This window comes from Anarhichas minor, unplaced genomic scaffold (assembly GCF_050575085.1).
Source record: "Anarhichas minor isolate MPS153535 unplaced genomic scaffold, ASM5057508v1 ptg000041l, whole genome shotgun sequence".
In the NCBI taxonomy this organism is placed as follows: domain Eukaryota; kingdom Metazoa; phylum Chordata; class Actinopteri; order Perciformes; family Anarhichadidae; genus Anarhichas; species Anarhichas minor.
The window spans coordinates 550505-571855 of NW_027466487.1; the positions used below are offsets into that span (position 1 = coordinate 550505).

General features: G+C 40.8%; 1 protein-coding gene and 1 non-coding gene across 4 annotated transcripts in view; one reads left to right on the forward strand and one right to left on the reverse strand.

The window, feature by feature from the left end:
* The window catches only part of deptor (DEP domain containing MTOR-interacting protein), a 28452-nt gene extending 11205 nt beyond the window's left edge, over positions 1–17247 (reverse strand). The window contains exons 1-7 of one of the 3 annotated variants that reach the window (XR_012959093.1): positions 16889–17247; positions 16536–16628; positions 13160–13338; positions 12649–12772; positions 6605–6783; positions 1672–1854; positions 602–739 (exon numbers count right to left, since the gene is read on the reverse strand). Coding sequence is in view for 2 of the 3 variants with exons in the window: in XM_076108846.1 (XP_075964961.1) it covers positions 602–739; positions 1672–1854; positions 6605–6783; positions 12649–12772; positions 13160–13338; positions 16536–16628; positions 16889–16902 (910 nt within the window). In the remaining variant the exon portion in view is untranslated. The remainder of the gene's footprint in view (positions 1–601; positions 740–1671; positions 1855–6604; positions 6784–12648; positions 12773–13159; positions 13339–16535; positions 16629–16888) is intronic. The other 2 variants (XM_076108847.1, XM_076108846.1) reach the window with 2 other exon arrangements.
* Positions 17248–19312: 2065 nt separating this feature from the next.
* Positions 19313–19385, forward strand: trnar-acg (transfer RNA arginine (anticodon ACG)). The gene has a single exon. It is a non-coding gene; the product is annotated as a tRNA-Arg (tRNA).
* Positions 19386–21351: the final 1966 nt, after the last annotated feature.

Genomic DNA, 21351 nt, shown 5'->3' on the forward strand with positions numbered 1-21351 from the left:
TGAATCTTTTTTAATAAATCACATCAGGAATTAGTGTCTTCATAACACATTTAATCGATACGTTAACATTAGCAGGCTTCAACTAGGAGCCATTAATCTGTCTGTGTGAACACAAAACCTTTCCCCCTCCATACCAATGTATTCACATTCATTAGGAGATGGATGCAGCTGATCTGCATGCATTGGTTGAAAACCAGGAACACGACTTGAGGTTGGGCTTCGTCTATCGCTGATGTCATACACACAACAATACTTTTTCCATGACTTTTCCAGGCCTTTCTTTTTGACCATACATTCTCTGAAACATCTGTGTATACATGAAAAACAAGAGTAAAAGGTCACAGTCTGACGTTACCCCACGCAGAGAACTAAGTATCGTCAAAGGGTCCAGGCCTGGAGTTTGATATTATCAAAATGCATGGCTCTTCCAGGTTTATCATGACTGTAACAAACCCTGATAATAAAGAACCAATTGAAAACTAAGTTTATAAAAGCTGAAACATAACCTCTAGTATTTGTTGTTAAGAGATGAAGAGTGAGGCCCTTCATAGACTGGACTCTGTGTGTGTGTGTGTGTGTGTGTGTCTCCATGTCGTCTCACCAGACTTGGGGTTGCAAAGGACAGGTGGACTGCTGCCGAGCGTAGGACTGCTGCTGTAATAACCGCTGCTGCTACAGCTGCTGCTCATGCTGCTCCGCCGAACTCCGACCACTACCTTAATCTCTTTAGTGGGACTCACTGAGACAGAGAGAGAGACACAAAGAGAGCTGTGAGACCACCGACAGACAGGGCAAAGCTATGAAGCTGGATCTTTCCTTCTTTCTACCTGCAGGTCAGTCAACAGCATGAAGAGTAGCAACCCCAGCTGCGTTTACATAAGAGCCTTTTACTTCATCAATATTTATGTTCTCAAGACAAATCCCTCATCTAATCCCCCTCAATTAGTTCAAACTAGCACATATGTTTGAAAAGAGTAGGTTAAACTATCTCTACCATAGTTTGCTAATTAAAGTGCATGTTCCCCAGAGGAACTAGCATTGAGTAAGTAATGAGACAAGGTTTTAATAGAGAATCTCCAGTAGTAGTTATTAAGATAAAGATGCTTCAAGCACAGCTCTAAACCCAGTCCATCTAGTACCAGAGTTTGCTTAAGATAGAGAACTGGACTGTTTCTTTTAGATTTACAGCTGAGCAGCTAAACTTTGCTGCTGAGCAGCCCTTGTCCAATCATTTTACATTCACGTAAATATCTTTGTGAAAATTGTGGGTCCCATTCAGGGAAAGTCAACCTGACAGTGTGATCGCACAACAGGACTCAACACTTTCCACCATGTTCTTCAGCCTGGCAACACAAATACCTCTACGGTGTTATCTTTATATGACGGATACAATCAAGGACACCAGTCATTGTGTGCGTGTGTGTGTCAACAGAAGATAACGCAATAGGCGTTAAACTGTCCCTGTGTTTTTCCCCCAGAAGACTGAATCCAATAACTGAGGGTAATATTGAAATTTTACAGTGAGAATAAAGAAAAAACACTGTTATGAATAAATTTTAAGTTTTCCGTCAGGTTTTAATTGAAGAACAGGTAACCTCAGCTTCTATGTTCTGACCACTACTAATAGCTGGCATACTATTAGACACAAATGGTAAGAGGTTCAGTTTGTACCTGAGAGGAAGCTGGTGTTGCCTCCATCTGAGTTCTGTTTGCGGAGACAGAAGGGACTGTCGTGACTCTCTGGGATGCTGCGGCTGCGCTCGTGAAGGAGTTCGATCAGCCGCCGTCGACGCCGGAAATTCATCCTGAACTGGTAGAGGAGGGGCCCGTCGACAAAGTGGTGCTTGTAGGTTACTGGTGACAAGGAAAAATGGACACGGAGAGAATAAATGAACTTTCTTTAAGAGGAAGAGAGAGGGAGAAATAAGACAATGTAGAAAGCATGAAAGGCTTTTGACACTTCATCATGATGGATATTCACTGAAACTAAATCTCGTCTGCGGTTCTCTAAGCAACAGAAATGTCTTCTTAAGAATAAAGTATGAAGAAGGCAGAGTGAGGCATGAGGAAATGGACTAATTACCACCACCCAGACATGAACAGGGTTTCTCTGCAAAATGGTAGTCAGACTAATGTAAAATGATTTGAGTAACTAAAGGGAATATGTCATATTTATTTCCAATGATCAGCTTGGCTTAAAAAAAAAAAAACCCTCACAGATTCTGCTGAAACTCTGAACTCAACTGAGCAGCGCTAAACAAACTGACCACTGAGCTCACATCACCCGTGCTGAACAAACATAACGTGACCTTAGAGAGCGTCGACCTCCGCCTCCACAGCTGAGCTGATAAGACCCGCTGGACCAAAGAGATCACGTGTAACTGTCGGTCCACCATCACCAGCTTTTATTTTACCGTTAGTTTTGTTTTAAGAATAGAAAAGTATTTTATGAATTCAGAGATCCTCAGATAGAATTTTGGAAAAATGGAAGACAAAAGATTAAGATTAAGATACACAGTTAACAGCCCAGATAAATAAAACAATTTAATTAAATTGTATTTACCTTTTTTAAATGTATTGTCTCTATTTAAGGTTGTTATGAACCTCCCTTTTAGATTTTGATCTATTTTGTTATCGATATAAGTCTTGGTTTTCAAAATTATAATGAAAAAGTACTACAATGAATCACAGGAAATGCACAAGCAGGTCAATGAACCACACACCTACATTCATCAGATACCTGCGTAGAGACTGTAGGTCAATAGCCTTTGTTCAACAAGTAAAACATTAAACTGTATTCAAACCGGTTTATTTTCATTTGCCCTCTACAGTATAGCCGCAGTTCCTCTTACCCAACCTCCTTCATGAGGATTTAGAGTTTCAAAGACCAAACACGGCCCTGACTCTCTTGCTGAAGCCTCAATGAAATGATTTCCATGGTTTAAATAGATCATGTTGCACTAGTAAGCACGAATGACGATTCAAACCCATTAGAAATATTTCATGTAGTTTGATTTAATTCATATATTCTCTTATTTATTCATTATGTACACATATTCGATAATGGAATACGTGTACATAGCAATAGCAGGTACACATTTGAACATGTTTGATATTCACATGCCCTTCGTCCACCCCTCCAACATCAGTGACGGTCAGTTATTGTCTGTCAAATGCTAATCCAGTGTGTTTATACAGTGAAGCCCTTTAGTTATCGTTTATCAGCCGACAGTACAACAAAAACACACACTGAGCTCGTGGTTAGTCCACATTTCCTTTTGTGGTTGTGAAGCTATTGTCAACCTAACAAAATCCTTTTATTATATGGGACAAAGAAAAACACACTAGTGAACACCCTTTAGGGGAGAGTTTTACTCTCCTCACCACAATAAAGGACTCAACTAATGCAACACTGAAATGCTACTTTCTCTTTGCTAGTTTTCTAATTCTTCTCGTGCTGGTTTAAACTGATTTAGGAGGAAATTCTGTCAATATAAGATGTACGTCATAACACCTTGCCCAGTATGACGACAGCGTACTATTGGCTGACTGTGTTTGGCAGAGCAATACATCTACTCTACTAAGTCATGTGATGCATTTGCTTACATTATCGGCACATTTTACTTTAAGGCCTGTTTTAAAGCTACCTCCTGCCTAATATCAGCTGGTCAGAAGTATAGTGTAGAAACACAGCTACCACATTGTCCCTCAGAAAACAATGATGACCCAACACAACGTGGATCCATCCACACTTGCCTGAATGTGAATGAATGAATGTGCGAGTATGACCTCTGCCCAGCACAGCAGAGCGTTTAGGAAAGCAGATTAGATAGTCTATATCTCTACTTGTTAATGTGTTTCTAATGGGAACATTATCACTACAGATAGATCATTTTAAATAACCATCTACTGTAACTACAGGGCGTATGAGGATATGAAACGGTGCAAAGTCTGCATATCATCCACTAGTGGAGCAGTTATTTCCACAGGGAGGATGAGACTACGAGGCCAGCAAGACACTAATCAGGCTCCTTATCAGGGAGAAGACATCAACAATGTTATGGCCTGTACTGGAGTACTGATAACTGGAGCATTCAAATAATTATGCCTTTAACTGGCCTGGTTTAACATGCTGTAACACATATTCACACCTGAGAGCAACATGTTTGATTACACACAAAGCATTTTTTGTTTGATTTTAACATTTGAAGTTGATTAAACGTTAACTTTGTGAAAAATAAAATATATCAATAGAAATGTCTCTTGTTGCTTGTATTCAAGTTGTTATTAAAAGATGTTTCTGTTTTCATTCTGGAACTAAATCTCAGTGCTGGAGAGTTTAAAGAACTTTACTTAAGTATGTCCATGTTTTGCAACTTTATATTTCTTCTACATTTGAGATGAGAACAGTGGACGTTTTACTTCACTACATTTATCCGATACTACGTCATTTTACACATTCATATTTCACTGGCTGCTGTAGTAGAGCATTTTTTGTTTTACATTTTTGACATTGTGCCGTTTGCTAATGGATGCAATGTAATATCCAGAACATATCCGTCACAAATTCCACTACTTCTGCCTGTTTTCAGGTCCTTCCACACACACACACACCATGAAATCACTCATTGCCCTCACCTTGTCTCCCACGCCCATCTCACCTGCAGCACATTCTGTCTTTAGTCCCTCACTATTTACATCCGTCCACTTGCACTTGATCCCTGGCAGATTGTCTTGTGTTACTACCAACCTCTCCAGCGGTATTCTAGTTTCTGTATCTGACCTGCCTGTTCCGACCCTGCCTGACCCTTTTTGGATTTGTTTGCCTGAGTGACTGATCTCCCTGTTTTAACCCTGCCTGAAAACTGTCCTTGTATCTCTGTCTCTTTCTCGTGTACAAGTACAAGTAACCTTTAAATGATCAGCTTATACAATGTGATTAATATTGACATTGTAAAAGATCCTTTATAAAAAATGTAAAATTAGCTCAACCTCGATTATCTTACAGTAAAATTATTATTTTTTACATAGTGGTATTAGTATTTTCACTTGTGGCCAGAGTATCTCTTCCTCCACTGCTAAGACTATCGAGCTGAACAAATCACATAAAACTTAAATCACATATTCGTAGATTACATGATAGCCCCACAGTTAGTCCAACTTGTTGACCTCCTGATGCCTGTGACATTCAGCTCACATTTCCTTGCGTATATCACTCAGTAACATTGAGTAACTCAACTCATCGTGGATGGTGTATTTATACTGTGTTCTGTGTACTGCTTATCAGCGCAGGACCGATTCTACTGGCAGAATGTGTTTGTCATATTTATTAATTATTGGCGTCTGCATGTTTTGACATTCTGATTGCGACGTCATTATTAAATAACCCGGAGTATGATTATGGCGTCATTTGAACACTGGAATGAATTTATTAGGCTCAATGTTTTGGGGGAAATTGAAATGATATAACTCATCAAACCCGACACTCAGGAATGATCAGCCTCACGCGACTGAATGAAAATGACGATAAATTATGTAAAAGGTGTCTCTCTCTGACTTTAATTGTATCCATAATAAAAGTTATTGGGGGAAATAACAGATGATGAAAAGACAAATCTTTCTAATAATCAAAGAAAGTGGTTTGTGGTCCTTTTGTTGTTCAGACCTTCAATTAACATATATTCTTAACCAGATGGTGAATCAGAAAATAGATGAAATATAAAACTTGAGTTTAATCTCTGATCCGTCTTCAGTCTGGTATGAAACTTCAGTGATGTTGAGAAACATCAGATCAGTCCAATCAGCTGCAGCGTCCAATCACATAGCTGAAACATTTCCTGTAAGGCTGCTCTTGGGCATCCTCGCTCATGGCTCCTCAGATATTCCTCCTCGCTGCTCTCTCCTCAGAGCAGAAATAAGAGCTTTGGTACGGCCGTCAATATGGCGGCGCAGAACAATTTCCGGTTCAAGCGAGGATCGATGAGCGAGGAAATGACGAATAAGAGAGTTGAGGATGTACCTTGAGAGACTAGTGAAATATAATCCCAGCCAGCGCGACATATAATGCGGGTCAGTTCAGAACGTAGGTGTAAGAAGTCTTTTCATAAAATATTTTTAAAAGAAAGGCACAACTGTAATCCAGGTTAGTACTTTCTAGACATATATATGATGCTTAAATGGGCAAATCGTCCTCCTGTGTTAAAAACTGCTGCATGCTCAGATTCAACTGCACTTGACTTTGTAAAGGACATTTTTTTCCAAGTCAAAACTGTGTGTTTAAGTGTGCAGATATCACACTATGAGTCAGTACAAGTATAGGAGTCAGGACAGCAGAAATGTGTCACCAAGTACTAGCTGAGCTGTTTCACAGGATCATGCAGAGGAGAGACGTGACTACATGAAGTACCATTCACAGATCATTAATCTGTCAATACTGCACTCAGACTGTGTGACACTCAGTTGAAGGAAGTAATATAATGTTGAAAGACTTGAGATTAAATTAAACACTGTACACACGAATTGAATGATACAGGTGTTGCTTGGAACTGCGAGCCGTTCAAATAGTTCCCAGTACATAAAAGAAGGGTTTCCTCGTCTTCCTCACCATGCTGGATGATGCCATGTTCGAGAAGCCTCCGTCCCAGCTGCCCTGCCTCCTCCCTGGTTGCCATCTCGCCCTCCTGTAGCAGCCAGTCGATGAACTCAGCGGCCACCAGCGCCCGCTCGAATGTCCCGTTCTCCTCCTCTCTGGTTTGTAACAAGGTGTTTTCTGTGTTCATCAGCCTGTGGAGAGAAGAAAGCAAAGTTGAATTGGTTATGAAGTCAAGGAGTGTGACGGAGAAGATCGTTGCATTCAAAAGGCGATCTAATCCGATCCATACACGAAGCTAAAAATGTATGACTCACTACACTCAGTCTGACACAGTTTGAAGTCAAAAGGTTTAGCTTCATGGGAACTGTGAACCAATTCAGAGATTGGAATCGATTTGGTTTTGAATCAAAGTAGCACCTAAAGTAATAGAGATGCATTGATACAGATATTGGTCCGATACTGACTCAAACAGCTGGATCGGGTATCAGTGACAACGGGCCAATCTGGTATCGAATACCATTATTTTAATAAATAAATAAATGTAGTACATTTATATCTATGCATTAATTTATTACATTGTGTTTTACAAAGTTGTGAAGCAATGTTTAAGTCAAGCCTGGTGTTGCTTAAAAGAATGATCCCATTCACATCCACACAGTGAGACAATCAGCTTATCAATTAAACACTGGTATCGGATCAGTACTTAGTATCCAAAGCCCAGGTATCACGATTGGGACAGAAAAAGTCAGGTCAGTGCATCCCTATGAAGTAAAGTACTCTTGACTGTATCAGGAAAATAAATGTGAATATGTTTCAAAATTTATTTTGCAGCTCTGGTGGATGTCTCCATAGCTACATCTGGCTGGGCTCATGTACTTTAGCAGTGCTACACACAGCACATACTCATCTAATGGGACGAAATGTGAGTTCTCAGAAATGGTGCAACATTTATAATCATTGGACATAATTTGACCCTAAAGCACTATTTAATTACCCAAGAGATGCGTTCAGTGTTCAGCAAAACTATGGGTTACAGGGAGTAAAATAGCTCATTTTCAGCAGGGAAAATCGTCCAAACCAGGAGCTCTACCCCTTCTCTCCACTCTGTAACCTGCACAGTCAAACGCACAAACACTGCAACTGTCTCTGGATCAGCACTTCAGCCACATAGAATCTTAAAACAGTCATTTTGTTTATAAATGTGTGTAATTCTTAATAGGATTACATGACACCAGATGACACTCAAACAATCAAAGTCAGACAAGTACACACATGCACAGAGAAGAGTAGCTGACTCTCCCCTTATATATAAACACATTCACACCCATCACTCACACCCAAACACTGTCATCTGAACATTCACACAGCATAAATCAGCCAGGCAGTGGTTACAAGGAACAATAAGCTTTCTGTGACACACCTGTACATGTCAAAACATGTGCTTGCAACTAAGTTTACCGTCAAAGAGACAGAGACACTAAACTTGCCACATCCGTGTTGGCAGTGTTTTGCATTCCCACATTCTGTTTAATTGGCTATCAATCAATTACTAAACAGTTGACTCAACAATCAGAGAAACACACTGAATATTTGCACCACCGTCCTATGGAGTGCTGCAGGAATGAGTCCTAAAACCTGTAGGCTACATGAGACAGCATTTTTGCACTTCTAATCCCCTCGTCTCATAGTCTATGCTTTTTTTTTAATGGGTTTCTGGTTAGAGGCCTTTAGATAAGATCTGTGAGAAGTTTTGTTCGTCAGTAAATACCCCTCTCGTGACTTTTGAAGCTTTTACGCGTCTTAAAAAGTGGCTGAATGAGACTAGAAAACGTCATCACAGCCTCGTTCAAACAAGCTCATGTGCACGTGGTGTAGTGCATTTACAGCCTAACATTAGCTTCTTACCATTGGGTATCTTGCAGAACAAAATGTGCAAGTATCCTACTAAAAGGCCTGCAAAAATAAGTCATCCCTGCAGCCCTCTATAGCCAAAGGCTTACGGCTCCGGGATAGGAAACGTTGACAACCACTGACCTACTTAGACCAGCCCAAACTGGAGACAAGAACCAGTGGTGCCCGCCTATCTGTCCGGTTGTTGTAAGTTAGCTTTAGACGTGCTGATAAGCGGATTCTGTTACCGTTGGACAGCGCCAAGTTAGCCGTTTCCAGCATTTTCAGTCTTTATGCTAAGCTAAGCTAACCAGCCGCTGGCTCGAGCTACATATTTACTGTACAGACCCGACAGTGATCTTCTCATCCAACTCTTGGCAAGAAAGCAAATAAGCGTATTTCTGTCTGGCATTGACAAACCATCAGCACGTCTATTGTTCATGGGAGACAATTTAACATCTTATGGGATTAGTTGCAAAACCTCTCGAGCCCAGGAAAAACAGCTTCCCCTTTAATGAAGCTAAATGAGGATATGTGAAATTAAACTAAATGAAACCTAAATCAGGTGCAGCTTGTGAAAAAGCCTCCTTCTTTCTGCTAGGAGGCGACCATCGTCCCAGTGAGGTCCATTCAACTATGACTTATGATCAGAGCTGTAGGCCCCCATTTAAAGAGATGAATTAGGTGACACTGTATTCATCAAAGTTCAACCTCGGGTTAAGTTAAAAATAGAACTGCAGGAAAGAAAAATGACTGCTTCAGTCCTTCACTCATGTAAAGTCAACACACTACAGAATACATTCGTTTAGATGTGAAACTTTGACGATTAGGAGCTTTGGTGGGCCCACATGAGAAGACATCATAATACAAACGTTGAAATAACTGGACATGTTCCATGAGGTGTGGCTGTGTACATAACGCCAATTAATCTATTTAAACATGTTAAGTCAATAGATCATGTAATGTTAGCTTTAAGGGATTGACTCAAAGCACTGTACTCAAAGTGAGCACAGTGCTTTGAATGATAGCATCCTGAGTACTATGTAGAATATTAGGCAAGACGTGAGACTGTACATACAGCATGCAAATGGTTCATGATAACTTAAAGTGGGACGAGGCGAGCTGCCGTGACCTGGATACGCACTCAGCGTAGTTGTTCAGTCAGCATACCTAACTCAGCTGGAGTAATGCCCACTGAGACGCGTTTGTAGGACCACCAGCCTTTTACCTGCTCTCAGATTTGGTCATTAAAGAGGGTCCCTGATGACTCTCTTGGGCCATGCAACAACTTCTAAAAGCAGAAATACCACTTTGAGGGTCATTTAAGGGACATGTGATGTGAGAGCAAAATAGAGTAAGCAAGTCACAGGCAGGCCAACGTTTTAAAAATAAACGAACAAACAATGAATAATAAAAACAGACCGAGAATCATCTGACCTGGAGGATGATTTGGAGGAAGCAGAATGTGTTTTTTTCTTTTCCAGGCCTTACCTTTAATTATTTAATGCTGGACCTAAGTCATTTCTAAATGTAGTTTATTTCTGAAGAGAGCAAAAGTGGAAGTAATCAAGGTGTCATGGCCTCCTCCTTTTAACTCTATTTTGTTGCATTTGCTTAAAAAGAGAGGCCGACAGCTCAGTATTATTCAGCATTATTACTTTAAAAAGCAACGTTTGTGCTTCTATTGTCACTTTCTATCGCAAAGTTAGATTTTTTTTAAATATTTTTTTTCCTTGTTTAGTTCAATTTGCTCTTTGGTTTGGTCTCAGTAGTTATTGCAGTATTTTGGGAAAATACAAAAAAACCATGCTATACCTCATTCAGAACCCATGATTAGAAAATAGAGGCTGCATTTGTTGCCGTTTCCTACATGGCCAACCTCTCAGAATGTATATGCAAGCACATTGTCACACTTCATGACCCCATTTTAGCTGCACTGTGGTAACTTGACAGCACAACTTGTGCTGTAAACAAAACCAGTTCTGAACCTTCAATGACACATCACTTTCTAATGTCAAAGCGGTTTTATTTCCACAGCTCTTAATCTCGGTTGCAGTGTCCAAAGGCTCCTAACAGCGACCTCATGGAACAACAAATAAAAGATAACGTTGCTTAATGTACTTTTCGGGACTCTCAGTGAATCTACTCCACGTAAATGAAGGTTAGATTCAAGTGTTTTGGTTCATTTATTCAAAAGGCAATTTGTTTCATTTAATAGTTCAATATGAGCATAACTAACTCTTTTATATTGTTGCCATTCAACCACAATCTAGAGTACACATTCACAAGTAAACAGTCCAACTGGTGAACAATGTTTTAAGGAGGCCTGTTAAACATTGTGCTCTCCGAGTAAGCCTGTCGCCTAGGAAATGCTGTCAAGACAACGGTTTGAAATGTCTTCCTGCGGTTTTTTTGTTTATTGGTGTGTGTATGCTGATTTGACAGCACCAGAGATCAAAGTGTGTTTGCAGAGCGATGTGAGCAGATGTGAATATGGCTGTAGGCAAGGGTCCTTGAACATGGTGAACATACAGTTTACATGCGTGTCAGCATGCTAACATTTGCTAATTATCACTAAAAACAGCTGAAGAAAAAGAGATTGTTATTTGCTTTCCAGGTATTTAGTCACAACAAATGTACTGAACGAATAAACACCTGATGATGGCGTTAGAAGAAAGGTCAGGGGATCGCTAAAGTTATCACATTGATGCTGAGAGAGACATGAATGTGTGAACCACATTTCATGCAAATCAATCTTATAATTGTTGAGATATTTCAGTCTGGACCAAAGTGGAGGAGCGACCTACATTAACATCCCCCGAGCCACTCCGCTAGCACGGCTAAGAAAAGCTTATCGGTTTATGAATTCAAATTTCTGTTTAAGACGATCAATCTAAGATCTCGTTTAGAAATACTGAGATCAAGTTGAATGTTTGCAATCCTCTCACCAAAGAACCAAATCATATATTTGACCTCTGGGAGATGGTTGGTTTGTTACCTTTGCAATAAATGTAATCATGAAGCAACTCTAGTTTGCAAGGAAGCAACCACCACAGCGGAGGTGTATGTGCGTGTGTGAGTCCTCGGCTGCACCATGGCGATTACATAAACACATAGCTTAGAGAGCTGCGATAGCAGATGTCTACCCTTAGACTATTTCTTCCTCTTATGCAACTGCTCTGTCTGTGTGTGTGTGTGTGTGTGTGTGTGTGTGTGTGTGGTACAAAAAAAAAAAAAGACATTGAGTGTGCGTGTGTTAATGCAAAGAGCGTGTTAGCATGAATCCTAAACTGTAGAGATGCCACTGAGAGGAGTGGAGACACACAGAGGAAGACTTTGGGGTTACTATAGAAACAATTAGTCTCATCAGTATTGGAACACTAGCATCATGGGTAGAAAGCTGACAAACATAAACAGTATCATTAGTGGTGTCCTCTGGCCTCTAAATCCAGCCCATCTCTGGACAAATGCTACGAGTTAAGATGTTTCCAATGTCTTGATTTTCCAATCCTTGCAGCCTCCCACTGCGGTCAACAACCAGTCAATACGATGCCCTCCAAATCTAATGAAATCCAATTTACCAGCAAAACAAATTTTCCAAACATTGATGGTGGCAGCATTTCTGACGCATTCAAATCATGCCTTTGAGAACGCTCTCGCAGAGAAACGAAGAGGAAGACAGGAAATACATGCATGGCATGTGCTATTGCTTGCCAAAAGGCCACAGCACCAGATTGTGAAGTGATAGTTCACCGTTCATCACGTCAACTTTACCAGTACCATCTTTGAGGAGGTACACCATATAGCTTAATACACTCAGTATTTGTATCAGTGCATCCCAGTAAAATTGCTTTGCTTTGTCAAAAAGTTACAAATTCCACCTGAGAAACGGTCCCAGCCAAGAAATATTCGGACACATAACTCCACCCGTTTCCAGTCTTTATGCTACGCTAAGCTACCGTAAACAGCTGCTGGCTATAATGCCATACGTATCATACAGATATAACAGTGGCGATCTTCTAATCCAACACAGCAAGAAAAATAAAAAGAGAGAGATGCCTGGGGACTTTCTGTTTCCATGACACAAATGTATGAAAGGCCATGTTCCCTCAATCCCTCTCATAGCTCCTCTACGGCTGAGTGGTTGTGTTTGAGCGTGTTCATACTTCTCATAGATCCTCTGCCCCCTCATGAAGACTTTGGCTTCACTGTCCAACGGGAATGTGCCGTCGTCTTTCCGGAATCGGTAAAACAGCTTCAGGTCTTTGAACTCCCGGTGCTCGTCACACACTGAAAACACACGCATGCACAGGGGGATTAGTTTTGAGGTTATGACTAATGAATGTTGGGTGTAGTTAATGATCAATTAAGAAACAAAATATAGCATAAGCAAGCGTCTCACATAATGGGAACATAGGAACTTTTACTATGTTAGTATAAAGCAGTCGGTGAAATCTTTAAATCGTTAAATCATTAATGTACAGCTGGGATGAGTTAATATTGAATTGGCTCTGTATAAACTTCCACTAAAAAGGAAGAGGCAGCCAACTCTTTTGTCTCAGTTTCAATGTTTGGTCAAAAGGGAAACCGCAAAAAAAAGTAGATACTGTACAAGACTAAGCCCACACACTTTGTGCACACGTACACAAACACACACGCACAGTAGCTCAGCTTTACCGTGGTGAATGATGCTCTTGTCTAAGAGTTTCTGTATGATCTTGATCGCCGTGTCTCGGTCCGAGGCCTCCTTGTGTTCGATGAGCCAATCAATGAGCTCCTTGGCCACAAAGCAGTTTGGGTAAGTACGCAGGTGGTGCCGCCGATCCTTGATCACTTTCGCCTCATGGAGCCGCAGCCTGGAGGGCAGCAAACAACACCAAAGAGAGGGGAAAATAAATCATCACGAGTTCTATGACATGCTAAACTTTTGATTTAGACTTTTTTCATTTGAAATCAATGACTTGAAGTCAATAATAGTAACAACTCCTACTGTTATAAGAATGAGAGTAATGACAAACGTTTCACCGTCTGAAGGGGAACAGTCCCTGTTTTAGTTATGTGAACTGCATATCATATTTATTAAGAAAAAAACATCTTCTAGAAAACATTTAAAACATGCACCTAAAGATAAATATTTGATGCATTACCGATATCTAAATATTGCTGTTGCAATCACAACCGATACCAGATGACGCATGATGTTGGTTTGTTGTTGATGAAATGATATCGTTTTTGGGCTGCTGAGGTATCATGAACCTGACAATGCGTCATCTCTCTTAAAATGTGTTTAATTTATTCAGAGACGACATCACACCAACTCCATTAAACTAAAGGTCAATTTAATATTTCTCTCAAGTTGGGCTGAAAGCTAATATTTGGATTGGGAGAGAAAGGAGGAACAAGCAATCCCAGACTTGCTGGTTTCATTTTAATCTTTAATGTCACATTATCATTATTAAGCCAACAGATAAACTGCATTGTATTTTATATACTGAAAATAAAAGGTGACTAAAAATGACCATCATATTTTAAATACCTGCAATCAAAAGCTGATGCCTAAGTTGCCAACCTGGCAACCGCTTTTAAATGTTAGTTCTTAGCGCTTCATTGAAAAACCGTCTGCAGGGATTTATATAGTGACTACATTGCATGAGGACATGACAATCCTCTTAAGCCTATATAGATGGCCTAGATGATGGTTTCACATCAGCAAGGTGACACCTTCCTGACCCTGATCATTGTGAAACAGCCCTCCACAGCCTTAGCAGAGCCTCCTGCAGCTATAGCTAGTTCCCCTCTGTGCTGAGTCTGTGTGCAGCTGGCTAGCATCACTCCGGATTAGCAGTGACAGCCCTGGTCCAAGGCTGCCCAGTAAGACTTCACTGCCAACCAGGTCTGGCATCATCCTCTCCTCCTCCTCTGTTCAGCTTCAGTGGGTTTCATTATAATCTACCAATAAATTGTCTCAAATGGAGCTGGAAATGAAATCATCCATCTTGCGGTTTCCTCACAGGACGATCGGGTGTACGACTAGTTGTTGTGGTAGGTGTTCTTGTTGCTGCCTTGGTTACCACTCTGTAGCAGCATCACACGACGACAGGAAGGAGCGTTTCTGAATGGGCCTCTGGCTCCCAGTATGACCGTAACGATGCTGAATCCCAGGCTGCAAACATTCACAAAGCCTCCCCTCTCTATCGCAGTCTGACATTGTGCAACAAACGGTCTATTCACAGCTATGAACTAGTCACAAGCCTTACTACAGCAGCTGCATGCGTCTGTGTGTCACGGTATCCACGTCTTTCTGTCTGTTTTGTCTGAAACGGATCCGCTTTACGGTGCAAGCTGTCGACATGATGGGACACAAATGTATGATAAGATATTCAAAAAACAGCCAACAAACTGTCATCAGTACCGGGAACTCGTGTCTCACGAGCTTGTGATAAAATGATCAAACAAGGGCGTGGATACGGTACACTCCTTGCTTTTATACCAGCAAGTGTTTCACATCAGGTCAAATTGTATTCTTTGACTTCCTCATTTCATCACTTGGTCTGAAATATCAATTCAGACCAAAGGACAAAGCTAAAGCCGGGGGGTCAAGGTAAAACACTGAGGGAGAGCATCAATCATTAAACTGTCCTGTGTGTGTTTGTACTGCAGTGTAACGAGACTGCAGGCAAAGCCAACGTGCACCTAGTTCCAGCTTAGTTTAACGTTTTCTAATTAGCAATGAACGCAACATACAGGAAAATCATTGTTGTGCAGGTATTTCAGCAGAAACCAAAGCATTGGACAAATATATTTTAACCGATTCATTCCAGATTCATCCCCAGAGCCATGCTTGCTGGCTTGGCTAAAAAAGCTCTCAGCTCTGAGAATGTACAATATGCAGAAAGACAGAGACTTGAATGTCTCAACCTCGAGCCCTTTCCCCCAGAACAGCAGCGTCTCCGAGGCAGGGGACTCTGAGACAGACAACTCTGCCAGCTGGCAGCCTCAGTATACAGCTGTGCCAGAGACACTACACACACACACACACACGAATACACACAGTACACAATGATAAACAGGAAAACACACACTGGTGCTAAGCAAAAGAACACCAAAGAGTATATTCAGGCACAGACTATTAATCTCTTGAGGTGATGCCTGGTGTTGCTATTTATGGTTCTACAGAACAGAACAATGTTACAGCGTGTACCACTTCAGAAACAGCAAAAGCTCTAACTCAGTGTATCCCCACCCAGCTGGAAAGCACAATTCAGCGTGGTGTGCTTTCCTCATAGTTCAGCGGGGGGGGGGCTGAAATTCCTGGCATTGGTGCCATGCTTTACCTACTGAGCCTCTATTCATTGCTAAGAGCGTGAGCCAGCGAACACCACCAGGGTTTTGGGGCCTTTCTTTGCGTACGGAAGGTCAAAAGGTGCAGCGTGCCAACAACACTGCATGAGACAGCAGTGCAATTCCCTGATAGGATGAACGGGCAGGGCATGACAATGATTAGTAGGTTGATCATTGCCTGTGCAGCTCAAAGGGCGCTGAATTACCGGAGCAACAAAAACAAAAAAAATGACTCATGCGTTCGGTCCTTAAAAGCAAAACAGCCTCCTGCAGAATGTAGACACTGCCTCATGGCTGATATGTGCATGTGATGTAGGTGAGGGGCAGCAGTGTGCACGGGGAGGGTTGTGCATGTGTGGATGCCTTTGTTTGGCCGTGCATGCTGCAGTGGAGCTGAAGGCTGCCTGTAGGGCCGGCTAGCAGTGAGGGAGAGCTACATGCATGATCATTAACCTGCAGTCACACATGCTTACAGCACCCACTTTTCTCTGTCATCAGGTCACAAAAACGTGCAAGAGGGAGCATGAAAACTAACTAAACAATGATTATGTACTTACAGGATTTACAAATTGTTAGGTATTCAGCCATGACTGTATAGTTGGTGGTGAGTTTGCAGACGACCCTGACTGACATGCCACAGCTGCTTTCATTGTGTGACCTACATGCAGAGCCGGGGTCAGCTGGATTTCTGACCCGGGACCGACCGACCTACCTCAGCTGTTCTCCGGTGACGAGCACCTCGGCCAGCCGCTCCAGCTCTGCAGCCTTCTTCTGCATGGTGTTCCCGATGCAGTCCATCTCTCTGCTAACATAAGAGGCACAATCCCAGGGTGGGTTTTTTTTGTTAATGCCAAACAAACACATAAAGATTTCTCTCACCCAGATCTGTAAATGAGTTTTAAAAAATGTGTGCAGCAAAGTGTGCACCCGTATCTTTCCATCTGACAAACACACAGAAAGGGGAACGAATTGATTGAAAAAAAAACAACGGCATGCGAAGCCATCCACGCGGTGGTGATTTAAAAAAAAAAATAGACCGACACTGACACCTCGGTTTTCGCTTACCCTTCAAGCAACATTGAGACGGAAAAGAGGAGTCTTTCGATAATTCCTTTGATGAATGAGGAGGGAAATTATTCCATCCCAGGAAACATGCAACAATGCAGTCACTCGCAGCCCAGCCCCTCAGTTTGTCGGCATCTCCATTAGTCCACTTTTAATTCCTCGAAAACCTCCAACGTCTCCAAATATCTGCACGCGCACATTAATGCATGCGTGCATGCCGCGTTCCCTTCACGAATGCCTCAAACGCTATTTATCTGGTGTTTTTTTTCGACGCACCGCTCGTGAAAAACCGCCGAGTGCTTTCTCTCAGCGTTTGGGTCGGTTTGTTTGCCAGTGATGCGTGCACGTTTTTTCGCCACGGCGCAGCCAGCACCCATCCACAAAGCCCCCGCATTGGGAGGTATCTGATGTCGTCACTGGGGGCGGGGTTACAGAGGCACGCGAGTGCGCTCGATTCATACACCGCGTGGTCCTGGTAAGATGTATAGGGGTGGCGTGTGTTGGACATTGGATGTAGTTTTAGTTTGCACACCTTTGTACTTTACATGCGTTTTTATTATGTAAATCACGGACCATGCTGTGTAATATGTGACCAGTTTAGAATCAGAATTTTTTTTTTTCTCCTTCCTCTTCATCTTGAGTGATTTTGATGGTTAGGTCTGATTTATTTTGCCAAACAGCTGAAATGTGAAAAGGATCCTTCTGAGCGGCTTTATATTCAGCCTACACCAAGTGCGCCAGAAAGCTGAATTTTGAATATTCAACCACCGTTTCCCAGGAGGATCAGCAGAATTAGTTTGTGTTCCTCGAGATATCCGTGAGAGTTAACCTGCCTGAAAGTTATCTCCTTCCAAAATACCAATATTTTCTCCAGTTCTATACCCAATAATCAAATAAGATGGAAATAAAACTTTAAAAAATACAAAGTGAGAGTGTGCAACATCCTGCAACAAAATTCACAATAACAAAAGCATGCTATAGCCACATATCAACAACTCAATTTAATTTATATCACAACTGCATGGAATTCTTGACCCAACCATCATTTTTTACAGTTGATTTTATCTCATAATCCCTTTTACAGTTATGATTTAAAAAGTGTTCATCGTGTTTTAGTATAAATCCCATATCATCATTATTACTATCATCATTGAAATGTCCTAAATCCATTTTTTGTCATTTGTTTTCCTTTTAATTGTGTAATAATCGAAAAGAGGAGATTTTGATTTAAAAAAAATATATATATTAATGAATCAAGTTACTGGCTTGCTATTTACAACATGTGAAGTTTCTGTATCTGTATGATCTGTATCTGAGGTGAACATAAAACCAACGCTTCCCACCCAGGACCGATGAAGTCATCTGGCTGCTGATTGGCTACACTGGTAAGAGTGTCTGTGTGCGTTTATGTACGTATGTGCGTGTGTGCGCGCGCACGTGTGTGCGTGTGTGCGTGTGTGCGTGTGTGTGTGTGTGCGTGTGTGTGTGTGTGTTCTATAAAGTTTGCTAATGCTCTCATGTTTAATAGCGTATAATCAGAATCAGAATCAGCTTTATTGGCCATCAATTTGACTCTGGTTTTCACATTGCTCTCAACATGCATACATGGAATACACAAATAAACAAGAAAAATATTTTTTAAAAACAAGCACAATAAAGACAACAAAGTAGAACAGAGGAACTATGCACAAACATTTAACTACTATGTACAATATAAATATATATAACCTACATATATAGCATATAAGACCACATAACCTGCTGTATATGTTTGACTTGAGAAGCAAAGTGCCAAAAACAAAACCCACAGCGGACAACTTGAAAACAAAATCAAAAATTGTCTTGATCTGTTCTCATTTTCACTAGTGCATGTAACAGACATGACTCTACATAGCATCATACCATCATCTGAGGTCTTCTTTTGTGGTGCATTCAAATATCCTGCTGATCACTGTATCTCCTGTTTCTATTGGTTTTGAGGTCCTTTTCATTCATTGTTTCAATCAGTCTGTCTGGGTATCATTACAGAAAAGGTCCCATGATCCCTTTGCATCTAAAAGTTTACAGGCTGGCTCTTCTTATAAATGTCTCATCATTAGTCATATCATATTCTGCTGCTGTGACTTAACTCCTAGACATTTTATTGCAGCATTACTCCCTGTATGACGGTCATGAATGATCTAAACATACACATTAGCTAATTTACTTGTTGACACCACAGTGACTGTTAAGTCTCCAATGGACAACGTGGTCGGACCGCGACATCTGTTGGCTAATAATGGTATTACGGGCAACGATGGTCTGTTGTGTTACATTTTATGTTTATCAGTCGTGAGAACGCGACTTGAATAATTATGCAACAAACATCGTGACTTTGTTATCGCGATATTTAATTACGTCATGTGATACAGTGCTTCTTCATCCGGGCCAGTGGCGCAATGGATAACGCGTCTGACTACGGATCAGAAGATTCTAGGTTCGACTCCTGGCTGGCTCGTTCTTTTCCCTTTTCTTCTCGGGTTTTCTCACATCGTAAATCTTGACGGTGTAGCGCATTAGTCTGCATAAGGTACCAAGAATAACCTGAAATACCCCCTCAGCTCATGGTTTCGAATCCCGCGTGTTCTTTCTGACTTATTGTGATCATCTAGAAATATGCATATCAGCAACTAAATTAACATAGAAATGTTAAGTAGGCTATGTTAAAGCATTGGTGGATAGTTGATATTTATAGTATAGTATATATTTTGTATTATGAATCTGAATCTTCAAAGAACCTAAATATATTTTAAAATTTAGTGGAGTAAAAAGTACAATATTTGCCTATGAGATGAAGTGGACTAGAATTACAAAGTAGCACAAAATGTAAAGTAAAGAACAAGTACCTCAAAATTGTACTTATCTAAAATAGTTTGAGTTCAGATAATCCTCTCTTGGGTAGATATTAAAAGCTATAGGCCTACATTTGAGTGAAGTGGTTGTAACAACTACAGTAAATAATAATATTAATAACTCGCCTGAATGTCTGCACGCGAAACACACCAAACTTGATTTCAAAGAAACCCAGCAGGTGTTTTCTGCTTGATGAATCTCGAATTCTCGCATCCACGGCTTTCCTTTGTTGCTATCCTTCACCTTTGTCGCATCAGTTGTGTCTGTGAGGTTAAGACTGCCACCAGCACGTCTCCTGAAGCCAGGATCCATCTAGATTAAAAAATGAAAATATAAAGAAAAGATAGAAACAAATACACAGCTGTGAGAGATTAAATGGACAAAACATTTGGTAACACATTACTTAAGGCAGCTGTGTATATTATACTATCAGTTATATGCAGTCAGGATCACCTTGTAATATTGATTTTATATTATGCCCTGTCTGTGCATATTTCTACAACAGACTCAAAATGTCGGATAACATCCCAGAATCACTATGAGTCTAAAGCATCGTGAGGAAGCGACACGTGCTATGACAAGTATATTATAAGTATTAAACACAGCTTATGTCCTGGGGCCAGTGCATGGTGGAAGAAGTATCAGTATATTTTACTTAATTAAAAATACACCACTACAAGTAGACGTTAGTAAAAAGTTACCGAGCCACGCGTCATCCATTCAAATATCGATATATCTCAAGTCATTTCTATTGACAATAGCCACAAAGGATTGACTTACTTTCGCCATGCCGGTAAGAAAAATAAATCGCTGTTCGTCCACCGCACATTCCCGTCAGCTGGAAGACGTCCATTGGTCAATTCTTGGTTAATTCTTGGTTGCAATACGAGCGCTGATTGGCCACAGCGGACAATTCTTGGTTGATTTGTGGTTACAGACGGAAAGGTGGTTGGCCACAATGAAGGTGCAGATAAGTGCAAATGTCAGGACGTTAGTTCAGAATACAGGACAGCACAGTGGCATCCTAAGCTGTCCTTTAGCACGGTGGACACACTTTGGTGTTACCTTCATAGGTGCTACTGAAGACCAGTGATTCTCCTCCACTGGAGAACGACTTTTCCATCCCCTGCTGCTCTGGATGCCATGGAAGCTGCAAGTCAAGCTCACCCGTCCACATCCAGTGTCACATACAATTTATGACCTCATCGTTGTTATTATGTAACAGAAAACGAGTTCGGACGTCTCTGTGTCCTTATTTCTTATTTTTTTGTTAATAATGTTGCATTTTATTTCATTACTTTTTATTGGCATTTAGTTTATTTATGCCTAAAGTCATTTATGTTACACGTCATTGTTATCATTATTGTTGTTCTAACTATATATTAAACAATATAAAATGGACGTTTCTGTGTTGATGTCTTCTTCTTCATCTTCTTCCTATTTCTTATTATTATTTGTATTAATGTTATTATTTAGTTATTACAACCACTTCACTCAAATGTATAGCTTTTAATATCTACCCAAGAGAGGGTTATCTGAACTCAAGCTATGTGGATAAATAATAATCCTCC